This window comes from Mobula hypostoma, chromosome 12 (genome assembly GCF_963921235.1).
Source record: "Mobula hypostoma chromosome 12, sMobHyp1.1, whole genome shotgun sequence".
Taxonomy (NCBI): Eukaryota; Metazoa; Chordata; class Chondrichthyes; order Myliobatiformes; family Myliobatidae; genus Mobula; species Mobula hypostoma.
In genome coordinates this window covers 58,075,254-58,091,751 of record NC_086108.1, presented here as the reverse complement: position 1 = coordinate 58,091,751, position 16,498 = coordinate 58,075,254, and the positions used below count along the sequence as shown (strand labels likewise).

Sequence of the window (16,498 nt, the reverse complement as noted above, 5' to 3'; positions counted from 1 at the left end):
GAGCGTAGGTGTTCAGCAAAGCGGTCTCCCAGTCTGCGTCGGGTCTCACCAATATATAAAAGGCCACATCGGGAGCACCGGATGCAGTATATCACCCCAGTCGACTCACAGGTGAAGTGATGCCTCACCTGGAAGGACTGTTTGGGGCCCTGAATGGTGGTAAGGGAGGAAGTGTAAGGGCATGTGTAGCACTTGTTCCGCTTACACGGATAAGTGCCAGGAGGGAGATCAGTGGGGAGGGATGGGGGGGACGAATGGACAAGGGATTTGTGTAGGGAGCGATCCCTGCGGAATGCAGAGAGAGGGGGGGAGGGAAAGATGTGCTTAGTGGTGGGATCCCGTTGGAGGTGGCGGAAGTTACGGAGAATAATATGTTGGACCCGGAGGCTGGTGGGGTGGTAGGTGAGGACCAGGGGAACCCTATTCCTAGTGGGGTGGTGGGAGGATGGAGTGAGAGCAGATGTACGTGAAATGGGGGAGATGCGTTTAAGAGCAGAGTTGATAGTGGAGGAAGGGAAGCCCCTTTCTTTAAAAAAGGAAGACATCTCCCTCGTCCTAGAATGAAAAGCCTCATCCTGAGAGCAGATGCGGCGGAGACGGAGGAATTGCGAGAAGGGGATAGCGTTTTTGCAAGAGACAGGGTGAGAAGAGGAATAGTCCAGATAGCTGTGAGAGTCAGTAGGCTTATAGTAGACATCAGTGGATAAGCTGTCTCCAGAGACAGAGACAGAAAGATCTAGAAAGGGGAGGGAGGTGTCGGAAATGGACCAGGTAAACTTGAGGGCAGGGTGAAAGTTGGAGGCAAAGTTAATAAAGTCAACGAGTTCTGCATGCGTGCAGGAAGCAGCGCCAATGCAGTTTAATCTGCCACTTCCCATTTACTGCTGCTGCAGGAAATTTAGAACAACCTTCAGCAAAAAAAGTTTTTTTTAGAATTTTCCTAGTTCATTTGTCTTTTTATATTACACCAGAAATTCTTGCACTACTAATCTCTGTTTAACCAGTTCACAAAGACATTCTACCTTATGCAGGCCAAAATAAGAGGGATTTGGCAGGTCATTAAATTCAAGACTTTTCAGAAATACAACAGTTACAACAGAAATACAATTGATAGGAGACTTCAGCAGAGGGAAACCAGAGGTCCATGAACCAGTAATCATCAGAGGATCGGAGCTGGAGAGGGTCTGTAACTTTAAATTCCTGGGAGTCACTATCTTAGAAGATCTGTCCTGAACTCATCGTATAAATATAATCACGAAGAAAACACGACGGTAGCGAGGATATCAAGGAGCAGATAGGGAAACAGATCCTGGAAAGGTGTAGTAATAACAGAGTTGTTGTAGTGGGAGATTTTAATTTCCCAAATATTGATTGGCGTCTCCCTAGAGCAAGGGGTTTAGATGGGATGGAGTTTGTTAGGTGTATTCAGGAAGGTTTTTTGACACAATATGTAGATAAGCCTACAAGAGAAGAGACTGTATTTGATTTGGTATTAGGAAATGAACCTGTTCAGGTGTCAGATCACTCAGTGGGAGAGCATTTTGGAGATAGTGATCACAGTTCTATCTCCTTTACCGTAGCATTGGAGAGAGATAGGAACACAGAAGTTAGAAAAGCATTTAATTGGAGTAAGGGGAATTATGAGGCTATCAGGCAGGAACTTGGAAGCTTAAATTGGGAACAGATGTTCTGAGGGAAAGGTATGGAAGAAATGTGGCAAATGTTCAGGGGATATTTGTGTGGAGTTCTGCATAGGTACGTTCCAATGAGACAGGGAAGTTATGTTAGGGTACAGGAATCGTGGTGTACAAAGGCTGTAATAAATCTAGTAAAGAAGAAATGAAAAGCTTACTAAAGGTTCGGAAAGCTAGGTAATGTTAGAGATCTAGAAGATTATAAGGCTAACAGGAAGGAGCTTAAGAAGGAAATTAGGAGAGCCAGAAGGGGTCATGAGAAGGGCTTGGCGGGCAGGATCAAGGAAAACTCTAAGATATTCTACAAGTATGTGAAGTGCAGGAGGATAAGACGTGAAAGAATAGGACCTATCAAGTGTGACAGTGGGAAAGTGTGTATGGAACTGGAGGAAAGAGCAGAGGTACTTAATGTATACTTTACTTCAGTATTCACTATGGAAAAGGATCTTGGTGATTGTAGAGATGACTTGCAGCAGACTGAAAAGCTTGAGCATGTAGATATTAGGAAAGAGGATATGCTGGAGCTTTTGGAAAGCATCAGGTTGGATAAGTCGCCGGGACCGGATGAGATGTACCTCAGGCTCAGGTAGGATATGAGGGAGGAGAGTGCTGAGCTTCTGGCGATGATCTTTGCATCATCAATGGGGACGGGAGAGGTCCCGGAGGATTGGATTGGTAGCGGATATTGTTCCCTTATTCAAGAAAGGGAGCAGAGATAGGCCAGGAAATTATAGACCAGTGAGACTTACTTCAGTGGTTGGTAAGTTGATGGAGAAGATCCTGAGAGGCAGGATGTATGAACATTTGGAGAGGTATAATATGATTAGGAATAGTCAGCATGGCTTTGTGAAAGGCAGGTCATGCCTTACGAGCCTGACTGAATTTTTTGAGGATGTGACTGAACACATTGTTGAAGGAAGAGCAGTAGATGTAGTGTATATGGATTTCAGCAAGGCTTAATGAGAAAGTAAGGAGGCATGGGATCCAAGGGACATTGCTTTGTGGATCCAGAACTGGCTTTCCCACAGAAGGCAAAGAGTGATTGTAGACGAGTCATATTCTGCATGGAGGTCAGTGACCAATGGTGTGCCTCAGGGATCTGTTCGGGGACCCTTACTCTTCATGATTTTTATAAATGACCTGGTTGAGGAAGTGGAGGGATGGGTTAGTAAGTTTGGTGATGACACAAAGGTTGGGGGTGTTGTGAATAGTGTGGAGGGCTGTCGGAGATTACAGCAGGACATTGATAGGATGCAAAACTGGGCTGAGAAGTGGCAGATGGAGTTCAACCCAGATAAATGTGAAGTGGTTCATTTTGGTAGGTCAAATATAATGGCAGAATATAGTATTAATGGTAAGACTCTTGGCAGTGTAGAGGATCAGAGGGATCTTGGGGTCCGAGTCCATAGGACGCTTAAAGCAGCTGTGCAGGTTGACTCTGTGGTTAAGAAGGCGTACAGTGTATTGGCCTTCATCAAGCATGGAATTGAATTTAGGAGCCGAGAGGTAATGTTGTAGCTATATAGGACCCTGGTCAGACCCCACTTGGAGTACTCTGCTCAGTTCTGGTCGCCTCACTACAGGAAGGACGTGGAAACCATAGAAAGGGTGCAGAGGAGATTTACAAGGATGTTGCCTGGATTGGGGAGCATGCCTTATGAAAACAGGTTGAGTGAACTCGGCCTTTTCTCCTTGGAGCAATGGAGGATGAGAGGTGACCTGATAGAGGTGTATAAGATGATGAGAAGCATGGATCATGTGGATAATCAGAGGGTTTTTCCCAGGGCTGAAATGGCTGCCACAAAAGGACACAGGTTTAAGGTGCTTGGGAGCAGGTACAGAGCAGATGTCAAGGGTAAGTTTTTTACGCAGAGAGTGGTGAGTGTGTGGAATAGGCTGCTGGCAACGGTGGTGGAGGCAGATATGATAGAGTCTTTCAAGAGACTCTTCAATAGGTACATGGAGCTTAGAAAAATAGAGGGCTATGGTAACCGTAGTAATTTCTAAGGTAGGGACATGTTCGGCACAACTCTGTGGACCAAAAGGCCTGTATTGTGCTGTAGGTTTTCTATGTTTCTGTGTACTGCCTCTACTTCCTCAGGAGTCTGCAGAGTTTCGGTGTGTCATCAAAAACCTGGCAAACTTCTATAGGTGTGTGGCGGAAAGTGTGCTGACTGGCTGCATAATGGCCTGGTATGGGAACACCAATGCCTTTGAGCGGAAAATCCTACAAAAGGTAGTGGATATGGCCCAGTACATCATGGGTAAAGCCCTCCCAACCATTGAGCATATCTGCATGAAACGTTGCCGCAGAAAAGCAGCATCCATCATTGAAGATCCTCACCACCCAGTCCATGCTCTTTTCTCGCTGCTGCCATCAGGTCGAAGGTACAGGTGCCTCAGGACTCTCACCACCAGGTTCAAGAACAGTTACCACCCCTCAACCATCAGGCTCTTGCACAAAAGGGGATAACTACACTCATTTATGGATTCTTTTATCTTGTTATTTCATCCTCATTATTTATTGCAATTTATTGTATCTGCAGTTGCACAGTTTGTTTACAGGGCCTGACGTTTACAATTACTGTTCTGTAGATTTACTAAGTATGCCCACAGAAAAGGAATCTCAGTTTTGTATGTGGTGACATGTATGTACTCTGATAATAAATTTTACTTTCAACTTTAGTCCATTCTTACCGGCTCAGTTTTTGATTTTTGTCCCCTCCACTTTTCTGCTGAAATGCTTTTTCTCCTTGTCATGATAAAGTTGTTACTCATTGTGCCCAGAGTTAATCCAAGCTCTCTGTGCCGTGCACTTGCTGGCCCCAGTCCTTCTCTATTAATGCTGTTGTGGTCTTTCCTTCATGCAATAATGCTTACTAGCCACCTCCTCCACTTTTATCCTCCATAACTGCTACCAACTTCTGTTTTCTTCTCATTTCTCAATTCCATCTTTCCTTAGCTCTCATCCTTTTAGATTTCCCGTCACTGTCATTCACTTTGCCTTCTTTGTTAAACTCACTATCACATTTTCATTCTGTCCCTGCAATGCCGTCAATTGCCCCTTTCCTTATCGCATTTTCTTCATGTTCTCTTTTGCTGTATGTTTTCCCATTTTCTCTCTTTTAAGTCGTGTCCCTCTCCTATTTCCCCTCATTCCCACTCTCCTTATCCTTTGCTTATTTTCCCTTTAACGTTTCCAGCTTTGTTTTCTAATCCTTCCACAAACTTTTTCCATTCCCTTTTCTCACTCACCTCATTGCCCCTTTAGTTTCCGCCTAACTTGTAACAGTTCAGATCTTGATCTTCTTCCCCCATGCAACAACAATTTTTCAACCTGGTGATGCTAATGATGCCTACTGCACCTGAATGTCGGCAAAAGAGGAAAAGTGGGGAATGTAAAATTCTTCCTACATTTTCCACCTGTTGTAAGTAGAGAAGGATTTTCTCTAAAGTCAGATGCTGAAGTAAGTATAGTTTATCTTAGACGCTATTTGGTATCTTTTTCTTTTGACAATATTTATGTTTCATTACCTGGTTATCAGATAGCCACAATGCTGCCAGTTCTTTAAGTTTAGTAAAACTGAATGGCAAATTCTTCAACCTAAAAATATAAAAGAACAATTATTTTATAGATCACAGTCACTTTATACACAAAAGTCATTGTTTACCATTATAATTTTACTAGTTAAAAGCTCTGATGGTTTGCAAATCATTTCTGAAAAGCTACGAATGCAAAAATCCCAAATAAACAAGGTCCTCTTTGGTTTGCCTATGTAGTTATTGTTGTTTTAAACATACTTCCAAAACAAATATCAAATTATATAGGTATTTTTCAATTGTTTTACAAAATGCAAGATAGAGTATTCCAAATGTAAAAAAATGGTTGTGACTTTCATATCTTCAAATAAATTATTTTCAACTTATATTCTAAGAAGGTATACTAAAATCAACTTGAGATAATGACTTAGACATTCAACATCACACCATTATTATTAGACTCCCCATGCTTAATTACACACTAGTTTCTCCAATATTCACAGACTGACAACTATATCCATGCAGTTCTCCACAGAAAGGAGAAGAAAATGACCTAACTGGTGGGCATCTCCAACACACTGTTAGAGAGCCAAAAAGGCATGTGTGACTAATGCTGTGAAAGACCTGTAACCATTTTCCTCTTGCATAGATAATCTAACAGTTGAAATTCTGTCGATTTGTCTCAGTGGAGACCACATTTGAAAACAGACCTCCTTTTCAAGGGTTTAACACTCTGGCATTATCGCTGCTGGGTAACCTGCTTTGGTTATGAGTTTGCTGTGATGGTGACTAACCTAATCTTTAAGGTGTTTTGTGCGATTCTCACCTCATCCACTTAAGAGGCTCCCCTCCAGTGATGCAACTGATAGGCCATCTGCCTCAAAGAGAAATCCAGGTCTTGTTGCCTGTGTCGTGATTAAAAAACAGTAGAGGATATGGAGGAGTATCTGTATTCCCTCCCAGAATGAAAAGAATGGAGGAGGCTGGCAACTACAAGATAGTGCTACACAAAAAGGATCAATCATCTCTTGTTCCAAAGGAAAGAGCACAAAATAAAAGTGGAATTGTTTTAAGGTGTAAATTATTACACTGCATTTTAACATTAAACTTTATGAAATGGGCCATAGATGATTTTATTTTTAACTTCAATGATTTTTTTTTCTTTTCAATTTTATATCAGTTCCAATTGAGGAAGTGAATTCTCTCATGTTGATGACTTTTCCAGAAATGTCAAAAGCACATCTCTGTAACACCTATTTTACTAATACAAGTACCTGCAGACTCTTCAACCATAAACTCAAAAATGTTGTCTGCATGAGTGAAGTCATATACCAACAAAAGCCAGTGGGAAAAAAATGGAAAAGCAAAACGAAAACACTCTTCCTGAGTGTTTTCCACGATGTAAACAATCATCTTTTTTCCCCTCAAATAAAACCTAGGATAATCCACAGCCATGGCATCTTTCTTTCATCTCCCAGTTCCCTCCCAATACAGATACAAGACAGCATTGTCCAATTCATCTTTTATGTGGTTATCTTTCAAGTATGTGCACCAACAATGTTGCTTGAGGTTTTGTATCACTGATTTCTAAAAAAAATAGTTCTGTAAAATGATTAGGAGCAGGAACCATAGCTGTAATTGCCTTCCTCTTTGATGAATGCAATGGCTAATTTTGAGGTCAGCTAACTGAACACTTACACTCAGTTGCCACTTTATAATGTACCTTCTGTACCTAATAAGGTGGCCACTGAGCACATGTTCGTGGTCTTCTACTGTTGGGGCTCATCCACTTCAAGGTTTCATGTGTTGTGCTTTCAGAGATGCTTTTCTGCACACCACTGTTGTAATGTGTCATCTGAGTTTTTGTCAGCTTCCTATTAGCTTGAATCAGTCTGGTTATTCTCCTCTGACCTCTGATTAATAAGGTGTTTTTGCCCATATAACTGCTGTTCACGGGAAACTTTTTGTTTTATTCAACATTCTCTGTAAATACTAGAGACTTTTGTGCGTGAAAATCCCAGTAGTTCCTGAGATACACAAGCCACCCCATATGGCACCAACAATCATTCCACAGTCAAAGTCACTTATATCACATTTTTTTCCCTATTCTGATGTTTGGTCTGATATTACTGACATTAAAGAGAAATTGCTTTGTAATAAGGTTATTCAAATTAAATTGGGTTGAATTAATGAATTCATCATGTTCCTGATGAACAGTATATATAGTCCAAGTTGCAGATGTTAATCCAGGATGCAGATACGTGCTCTCTTAGCCAAGGAAATTGACACTTTTCAAAATGGTGTAGATCAACTAAGTTTTTACAAATTACCATTAATAATACAGACCGTAAATCACATTTTACTAATAAAACCTTACTACACTCAGAGGCCTCCACAAGTACCTTGTGTTCATCAGTTGCATTTACCAAATAACTCCAGTCCTTTTACTTGCATACATCTCCCATGTTGATTGTTGCATTATTCATTTGCCACAATGTGTAAATTTCCCCAGATCTTAAAAATGCACACAAAATATTTGCAACCCACCAGTTAACATCTGTAATACCACAATGGGCATCTTTGATTTGTGTGTGTTGACTGGCATGAGAGAATGGTGTTTAATTTGTGCTAACTTTGGAGATATTTTGCAGCTACCATTATTTACCATATAATTTAACGCGATAACAATTTCTGGAAGAAATAATGGCAGCATTCTAATTTAGAAATTAATTTACTATACCAAAATTCTAAATCACATAATATCATACATTAGCTGTTATTGTATCATACTCTCTTGGAAATTTAATGCATGCCTTAATCACTGAAAGATCAGTGATAATCATTGGTTCACATAAATTTTTAGACTTCGAAATTAAAAAAAAACTTTCCATTGTATGTCATTAATTCAGAGAGGGGCTGTGGGTAGAATACTCTATTCATAAAGCAATCAATCTCTGCTATGCCTGATGATGGAGCATTTTGGGCTTAATTCCTACTTTACAGTTTCTTCTTCCACAGAAGCAGGAATAACAAGCAGTATTAAACAATCTCTCATTTGTTTCTCGCCTATATTTTGGCAGTTAGCAGGCACATAACTTCCTACCCAAATAAGTTTGCAATTATATATCTGCTTTTAGGAATAATCAGACTCAAAATGTGTTGTTGCATTTAAATGAGGCACTATTAACACTGTGGTGTACTTTCGACTTTTCTGCCTTTTAATTGTTCTGGGTATTTGCACTCACATATGATAGAGTATCTATAAAAAAGAAAAGAGGAATACATGTAGGATAGCTAAAAGGTACTATTGAAGGATTCTTTACAACCTTATTTCTCAGTTAATTTTTAAGCTGGAATATTTTGGAAATGATCATACTTAACTATTATAACTCTTCCCAGAAATAACTTGTCAACATTGCAATCAATGCATGCCTTACTTGAGACATATCCTTCAACTTATTTGGTATTGACCTTGCAGCCCTCTGCTCCTCATAACCAAGAAGCTTCCCCCCTCGTCCAAATTTTCTGCCTCACCAATCCCAACCATGTTCATTGAAATAATAGTCATTACTATGTGCTCTGAAACTGACAGGCCTCGGTGAAGATCATCCATAGGTCCAAATGAATACAGCCCATAATGTGTCCAAGTGTAGCACTGTAACAATGCAGGTCCAGTTGTTATCATACTGTTAACACAATACAGGATGTGTAAGTCAAATTCTTAAGTTTCAACATAGGAGAACAATGGTCCCTGGCAGTTGTCTTCACTGCTCTTGACTTAAAATAATGATAGCTCTGAAAATAAGCCATTCAATACTTCTATCTCCCTCATTGTTGTGTTGCAATTTGCCAGTAGCTTCTTGCCAGAATAAAATTTAGAGAGTGCTTCGACTTTTCTGAGGCTGAATGTTGGTGCTATAACACATGGCATCTCAGAAAAGGTTCCCTACTCTTATTCACCTCTCTCACATGTTTCCATGCCATTTAAGTGGGCTGTTTTTGTCAGGTCCCTGCAATGTGGTTCCTCTAGGTGTCTATTGTTTAATACCATGCCTTGGAAGTTTCTTGGTTTTTCCTGCATCAAAGCCCAACTGAGATAAGAATCCAGAGTTTGAGAAAGTGAAGGTATGCATTCTGCCAACTGACAAATAAACAATGCCTGTATTGTATGTCCTTTATTTGCCTTAATTTTAAATCTATTTTGCATCAGGTCCTATTCCAGAAGCATAAATTTTAACCTAGGGAAAGAAATAGGCTGAATATAACCTTATCCCTAATTGTGCCAATAACATTAAAAATAATGACGAGAATACAAAAACTGCATGAGAATACAATGAGAATGAATTCTATGTTCCAGCAACACATACTTTAAAGTTGCTGTGCAAGTGTATAGCCATCCGTGATTTAGAAACATAAATGTAATATAGCAGAGTATTAACATGCATGTATTTTACATATTCTACAAGGTCAAAAGTTTTTATTACCTGTTATCACTTAAATTTAACACTTTCAGTTTTTGCATCTGTCCAATCTCTTCAGGCAACCACTCCAGTTTGTTTGTCCGTAAAGACATAACAGTCACATTTTTACAACTTCCAATCTGTATTGAAAAGATATTAGCAAATGATTGCATTTTAATTCTCTTCAGAACCTATCCTCTGAGAAACGATTTCATGCAGTGCCTTTTTAAATGATCATTTGCCTAAAATCAAAGTGCTTTACAATTACTGCTGCAACCTAGTATTGATAATTATTCATATTTACATTTTGACAATTATAATTATTCAAATGAGACTACTTTTTATTAGTATGTACCATTATGATAATCTGTGAAAACTTTGTATCAATGATCTTTTGACATTTAGGAAAAGTCTGACATAAAATCTCAATCAATAATATTGTGCAGTTATTGCCCTTATTTTACTAAAGGCTCTCTGTAGCCTTTTTTAAGCCAATTAGTCCATGTACCTTTGGGATATAGTTCATGATCATTCAGGTAATATACATTAATGGATGATTTATATGAACACATTTCACAACATCTGCCAGTGATATTAAACCTGATTTTGATTCTCAATTCCTATATTATATATTATTCTTTTTCAATTGAAAGAAGGTAAATAAATATCATTAGAAAGTTGGATTATCTAAACATCACATGAAAGAAAAAACATGATTGAATAATAAATAAATACATAGGCATTTTAGCAATCAGAATTCTAAAATCCCCCAGCTAGTGGATGTGTTTCATTTGCTCCCATAGTCTGCTGGATAGAAAATTCTGGAATGTTGATCCAACAGTGACAGGAATCTGATAAGGTATTTCCAATTCAGGATTGTGCGTGATTTGGAAAGATCATAAGACATGTGATCAGAATTAGACTATTTGGCCCATTGAATCTGCTCCACCTTTCAATCATGTCTGATTTATTTTCCCTCTCTGCCCCATTGATCTTCCTTCTTCCCATAACCTGAGATGCCCTTACTAATCAAAAACCTATTAATCTCCACTTTAAATAAACTGAATGGCTTGTGGCATCTGTGGCAATGAATTCCACAGACTCACTACCCTTCAGGTAAAGAAATTCCTCCTCATTTCTGTTCTAAAGGGGCATTCTAAAAGGGGTGTTCAAAGGAATGTGCAGGTAGTGGATTCCTGTGCATCATTGCGTTTATTTTTCTAAGTAGTCACTGGTTTATGAGATGCCGCTGAAAAAGCCTTAGCAAGTTGTTGCAGTGCCGTGTGCTGGACAGAGAAGGAGCGAATGCTTTAGGTTGCTTTGTGCAATTGGACGCACACTAATCCTGACAAGTGCACAACATTCAACAGTATTCCTGACTTGTTACATGTAAAGATAGTGGAAAGGTTTTTGAAAGAAACAAAATGATCATTGAATACAGAATTCCCAACCTTCAACCTACTCCTGTAGTCATATTATCTGTGCGGCCTGTCCAGTTCGGATAGTCAAGAGAGCCTTAACCCTCCCCCCAAAAAGGATATTGATGGTAGGGAACCTGGAAAATGAATGGAGACAGTGACTAGCGGTTATATGAAACTATGATGTGACTGATAATAACCAAGTATCAATCTGTGTTGAATGCTCTCCTGTCTAGATGAAGGTTTATATTAATTGCTTCACGACTTGAGAAAATAGCAAAAGAGGAGCAGAGCAGAAGGAACAGAAGTGGTGGTAGTGCAATTGTAAAGGGGTAAAGCCACTGATGAAGCACTTAAATGGTTGTCAGACCCAGAACAGTCTCAACCTGCCAGAACAATGCCTTGGGACAAAGATGACTGGCCTACAAATGATTTTGAAAGATACAAGCCAATAGAAAACTTACCCCTGGATTTCCAATAACTTCAATGTTAAATGTACCTTGATGCTACCTTCTGTCAAATGCTACATTGATATCACGATCACTCACCCTTATGCCTACAATTCAGACCTTTTGCCCTTGTTTGAACTAAGTATCCTCCAAGCTGCCTAAGCAAGCATTGTGGGCAGGTTATTGGTCAGTGTCACATGATATATAACAAATGATACTTTCCATCATTTTGTTAATGAATGAGAACAAAATAATGAAGCAAAAGCTAACCTGAATGCATTTGTCCTAAATTTCATCATGATATTGGTCTGTGCGCTTCTTTTCTCCATGTGATGAAGTTCCTGACCTCCATTTAGCAACACGTTTGATTTGTTTTAAGATCTGGAGCATGTTACTTGGGAACTGAAGACCTAGATAATGTTGCAGAGTTTTTGTAAGAAGACTCAAAGAAGCCATTACTTACGATTGAAGCTCCATGTAAAAAGTCATTGACCCTGAAAACTTGACCACGATGACAAGTATGACAAATGACAGCTGACACACTCAGAATTTACTCTCAGTGTTGGTTGAGGACATTGCAGCACTAGTCATGTATACACTTGAGAAAAACATTGTAACAACAGTCTGCAGCAAAATATACGAAAGAGGTGCAGCAGTAACATGACGGAGTGTGACGTTAGGAGTGATCAGAGTATGATGCAATCTCAGTAATCCTGGCATTAAAAGGGCATTTTCTCAATACCTTTCTGCTCATCAGCAATGTGTTCCTATTTGGCACACCACATTTTCACAGCTTCCGATTGTGAATAAGGTAGAATATTTGAATTGCTGCAGGATGAAAAAAACCAGGACAATTCCTTACAATTCCCGATTACCATCAGCATGACAACTTCCCAATCCTGACCTTGCCGTTACAGATGTAGGGATTCAAAGATAAAGAAAAGTGTTGTGGAAATCTCCTTTCACTATTCTTTGGCATTTCAAGTTCAAGTTGATTGTCGTTCAATCATACTGCCATATGAGACAATGTTCTTCTGAACCAAGGTGCACAACACAGTACATATACTGTAACTCACACACAAAACACAAACTAACATTATCTCAAATAAATCAACAAACAAAAAGGTGCATTTATAACACAAATTAAAATAATGGTACTGATGCTTCATATGTGATGAGACCTGGGTGATGGCAGGGAGTTCAGTAGTCTTACAGTCTGGGCGAAGAAGCTATTGGCCATCCTAACAGCTTTTGTCCTAAAACTACAGCATGGAGTCAAAGACATTGCTGGTCAGAGGGCAGGGATTAATTGCAATGCGAAGGATCCTGTGTACACAGCGCTACTAATAAAAATCTCTATTGGGTAGAAGAGGGACCTCTCCCCCTCCCCCCATGATCCCTTCAGCAGTCCTTGCAATCCTTTGTAGAGATTTGCAGTCAGATACCTTGCAATTCCCGTACCAGACAGTGAAGCTGGTCAGGACACTCTCGACGGTGCTCTTGTAAAAGTTAATTAAAATGGGGGGGAAGGAAGTGGAGACAGACGCTGCATGCTTTTTAAACCGAAGAGGTGAGATCGTCCATTATGTGAACGCCCAGAGACTTGGTGCTGCTAACTCTCCCAAAGGAGGAGCTGTTTATGTGCAGAGAGGAATGGTCAGCTTGCAGCTTCCTGAAGACCACAATCATCTCTTTGATCTTTGATCACACTGACACTCAAGTTGTTGTGCTCTCTGTATGTCATCTCGTTGCCATTGTTGATAAGGCCAGTCACTGGTGCATCATCAGCAAACCTGATTCAGTTTGAACAGGATCTACAGTGCAGTCATATGTCAACAGTGGGCTGAGCGCACAGCCCTGAGGAGCTCTGGTGCTCAGTGTGATGGAACAAGAACTGCTTCTGTCAACATGAACTGACTGTGGCCTTTCCATCAATAAGATTTCGTAAGAATTTAATATAGAATGGAACTAGTAGAAGCTGGCCTGGTGTAACTAACACATAAAGTATGCAAAGAATATATGCACTTAAATTCTAGATTTACTATCATGGGAAGCATTCTCACAGTAACCAATCAGTCAAGCCGTCTTATAGATAATAGGTGCATTCTGCACATCTATTTCTGTAAGACAATTCCCCCATTCCAGGCAACAATTTAGACAAGATTTAAATAAAAAAGGTCAAGACTGAATGCACTATTCCAGCTATGGTCTTGCCAAAGGCTTATCCAGTTACAGCAACATTTCCAAATTTCTTTCTATGCCCCGAGTAAAAACATTGTATTTCCCTTCCTAATAACTGCTGTACCTGCTGCTAACTTTCTAAATGAAGCTGCCGAGAGCCCTCTGATCATGAACATTAAATCGTCTCACACCTGTTTCATATTTCTTCCTGGGTCTCACTCACAATTTATTTTCTGCCTCTTTAACATCATTTTGTTATCAGAGAACATAGAACAGTACAACACAAAGTCTGTGGTGACCAAATCGCCAAAGTAAACTAATCACATCTGCCTGTTTATCATCTATATCCCTCCATTCCCTGCCTGTTCATGTATCTGTCTAAATGCTTGTTAAATATTGCTGTTGCATCTGTAGTACATTCTAGGCAACTACTATTATGCAAAAAATATAGCCTTCCAAATCTACCTTAATCTCACCTTTAATCTATAATATGTCCTCCAGTTTTAGCAATCCTATGCACCCTCTCCAAATCCTCCACATTCTTCCTGTAATGCAACGACTAGAACTGCACACAATCCTTTGCTGGTTTCTAACAGTATGCCTAAAGCTCAGACCTATTAATCTTTGCAACTTTATAAGGTTTTGCTCTCAAAGCAATACCATCCTTCATTTCTTCAAATAATGAGGAAAGATCACTTTAACCAAGAATGTTTTCCTGCTCAGTGGGATGTGTGTTCATTGAGAATTAGAAAATATATCTTTGCACCTCGGCTACAGTTTTATCTACTATAGTGGTTTCAAAATTCAACCCACTTGACCTTATACCCATGCAATTTCCTCTATTAGAGTTTAAGATTCTAGTTTGTAGCTTTAAGTTGTCACTTTCATTCTGAATGTAAAATGAAATCATAAATTGTTCTCACACTTCCCCAGGGAATTCTTTACCAAAAGATGGCTGATTAATCTTATCATATAAACTCATTTCAGATAGACTATTCAGTGATGGGATAACAATTTACAATGCACTCCATGATCTCACCTTCAAGACTACCTTTGTCATTTATATTTGAAATTAAAATCCCAGATGATTAATATATTAGCTTTGTTACAAACCTCCAGTACATATTGCCTATTCAACAATATTGTTATCATCGTTGGGGCGGAGAGAGGACAGTGAAATGGGAGCTGGTATAAATCACTCTTACCAGTATATATTCTGTCTGTTCACCCAAATAACCGCACTTCCTCATATTCTGAGCCAAGATTCTTTCTCCCTAAATTAACCAGCCCTGACAATGCTTTCTATTCTTTAAATTTTTCTGCAATCTCATATGTACATTTATTTTGCAGCCTTCGTCATTTTACAGAGACATCTCTGTAGAGGTTATTAGATCAAGTTCGGTTCATCTGTATATCTAAATGCACTTATTCATCCTTATTATTAAACAGTAAATATCTTGTGCTTTCAGGTAATTAGCTCCTAATTTGATATTCACAATACTTCCAGCCCTTCTTTGCTGCTGCACCATTAATTTTATACGTTACGTCTTTTCACTTGTGTACCTTACTCATACTGCTGCATTGCACTATTACTTGTCCTTCCTCTTTACACTCCTGCATTTCCCCACACTTAATACAATAGTTGGGGGTGTGCGGTGGTGGAGAAGGTGGTTCAAGTCCATTATTGCAGCACTAGTTATTCAGTGTGACAGGTCAGTGATCAGAGCCCATGCCAAAAAAACAGTTCTCTCTTTCCCCAGGACTGGAGTCAGTGCTCTTTGAATTGAAACATCTCGACTAAAAATGAATATTCATAATTAGAACTCAGTTACTTTTTTATTTTTAAACTGCTGTAGAATATTGAATATGACTTAAGGAACTTTAAATGTACAATCAATATTGAAACACAGTAAATACTTGTCTGTTGAATATTTTAGACCTTATCGTATTAGGAAGCAATAAATTACTAGAAGGCCATGTTTGGCTAATCAATATGCAATGAATAAAATAAATTTATACTTTTTAAAGAGAAATGGTCAAGTGAAGAGTTAGGGTGTATAGAATTTAACATTACTCAAGAGGATGCAGACTAGATAATACAAGATACAACTTGAGCCTTTAAGACCTCATGTACAGCAGAAAGGAAGGAAGACTTGGAGGAAGGAGCAGTGGGTGAAGCGATGGGATGGGGTGGTGCAAGGGACCAAAGATCTTAGATACCATTTACAATAGGAGAAGGATTTGCAATAGGAAAGTGGATCTTTGAAGTGTTAAGCAATGGGCTGTTGTCAACAAGTCTGATCAGCATCAAGTTATCAAATTCATCTTAAATATTTCAGGAATAATAGATGACTAATTGCAGGTTGTAGGCACATAATTTCTGAAGTAGCTTCTAATTAGTGACAGGAAAGTTAGAGGAGAAAACATTTGTCCTGATTTAGCACACCTTTCACTGAACCTGCAATTTGACAAGTAATTTGCTTGCGGTTTTCATATTTTTGATGAGGGAATTTATGTCTAATTTAAATTATAATTAAAATCACATGGTTATACCAAAAGCCACCTCACCTCTCTGGGCAATTCCACCAGGAAGTTTTCATCAGCTGCAAAGGTTCGGAGGCTGTGCAAGTATCCAATGGTGTGGGGAAGTGTTTCAAGTTCATTACAGCTGCAGTCAAACTCCTCCAAAACAGAAAGACTGGTAAAGAGAAGAAAGCATAGTTAATCTACTTTTGAAATCCATTGTGACTTCAGAA

The 16,498-nt window shown here is 39.3% G+C and overlaps 1 protein-coding gene across 19 annotated transcripts in view; it reads right to left on the bottom strand.

Annotated features, from left to right (window-relative positions):
• lrrc7 (leucine rich repeat containing 7) overlaps positions 1–16,498 on the bottom strand; it is a 661,225-nt gene that overhangs the window by 117,477 nt on the left and 527,250 nt on the right. For 18 of the 19 annotated variants that reach the window (XM_063064200.1, XM_063064198.1, XM_063064201.1 and 15 more), the window contains 3 exons: positions 16,311–16,440; positions 9,719–9,834; positions 5,229–5,298 (listed from right to left, as the gene is read on the bottom strand). In XM_063064200.1, the coding sequence (XP_062920270.1) occupies positions 5,229–5,298; positions 9,719–9,834; positions 16,311–16,440 (316 nt within the window). Of the gene's footprint in view, positions 1–5,228; positions 5,299–6,060; positions 6,140–9,718; positions 9,835–16,310; positions 16,441–16,498 lie in introns of those variants that run through there. The other variant, XM_063064213.1, reaches the window with a different exon arrangement.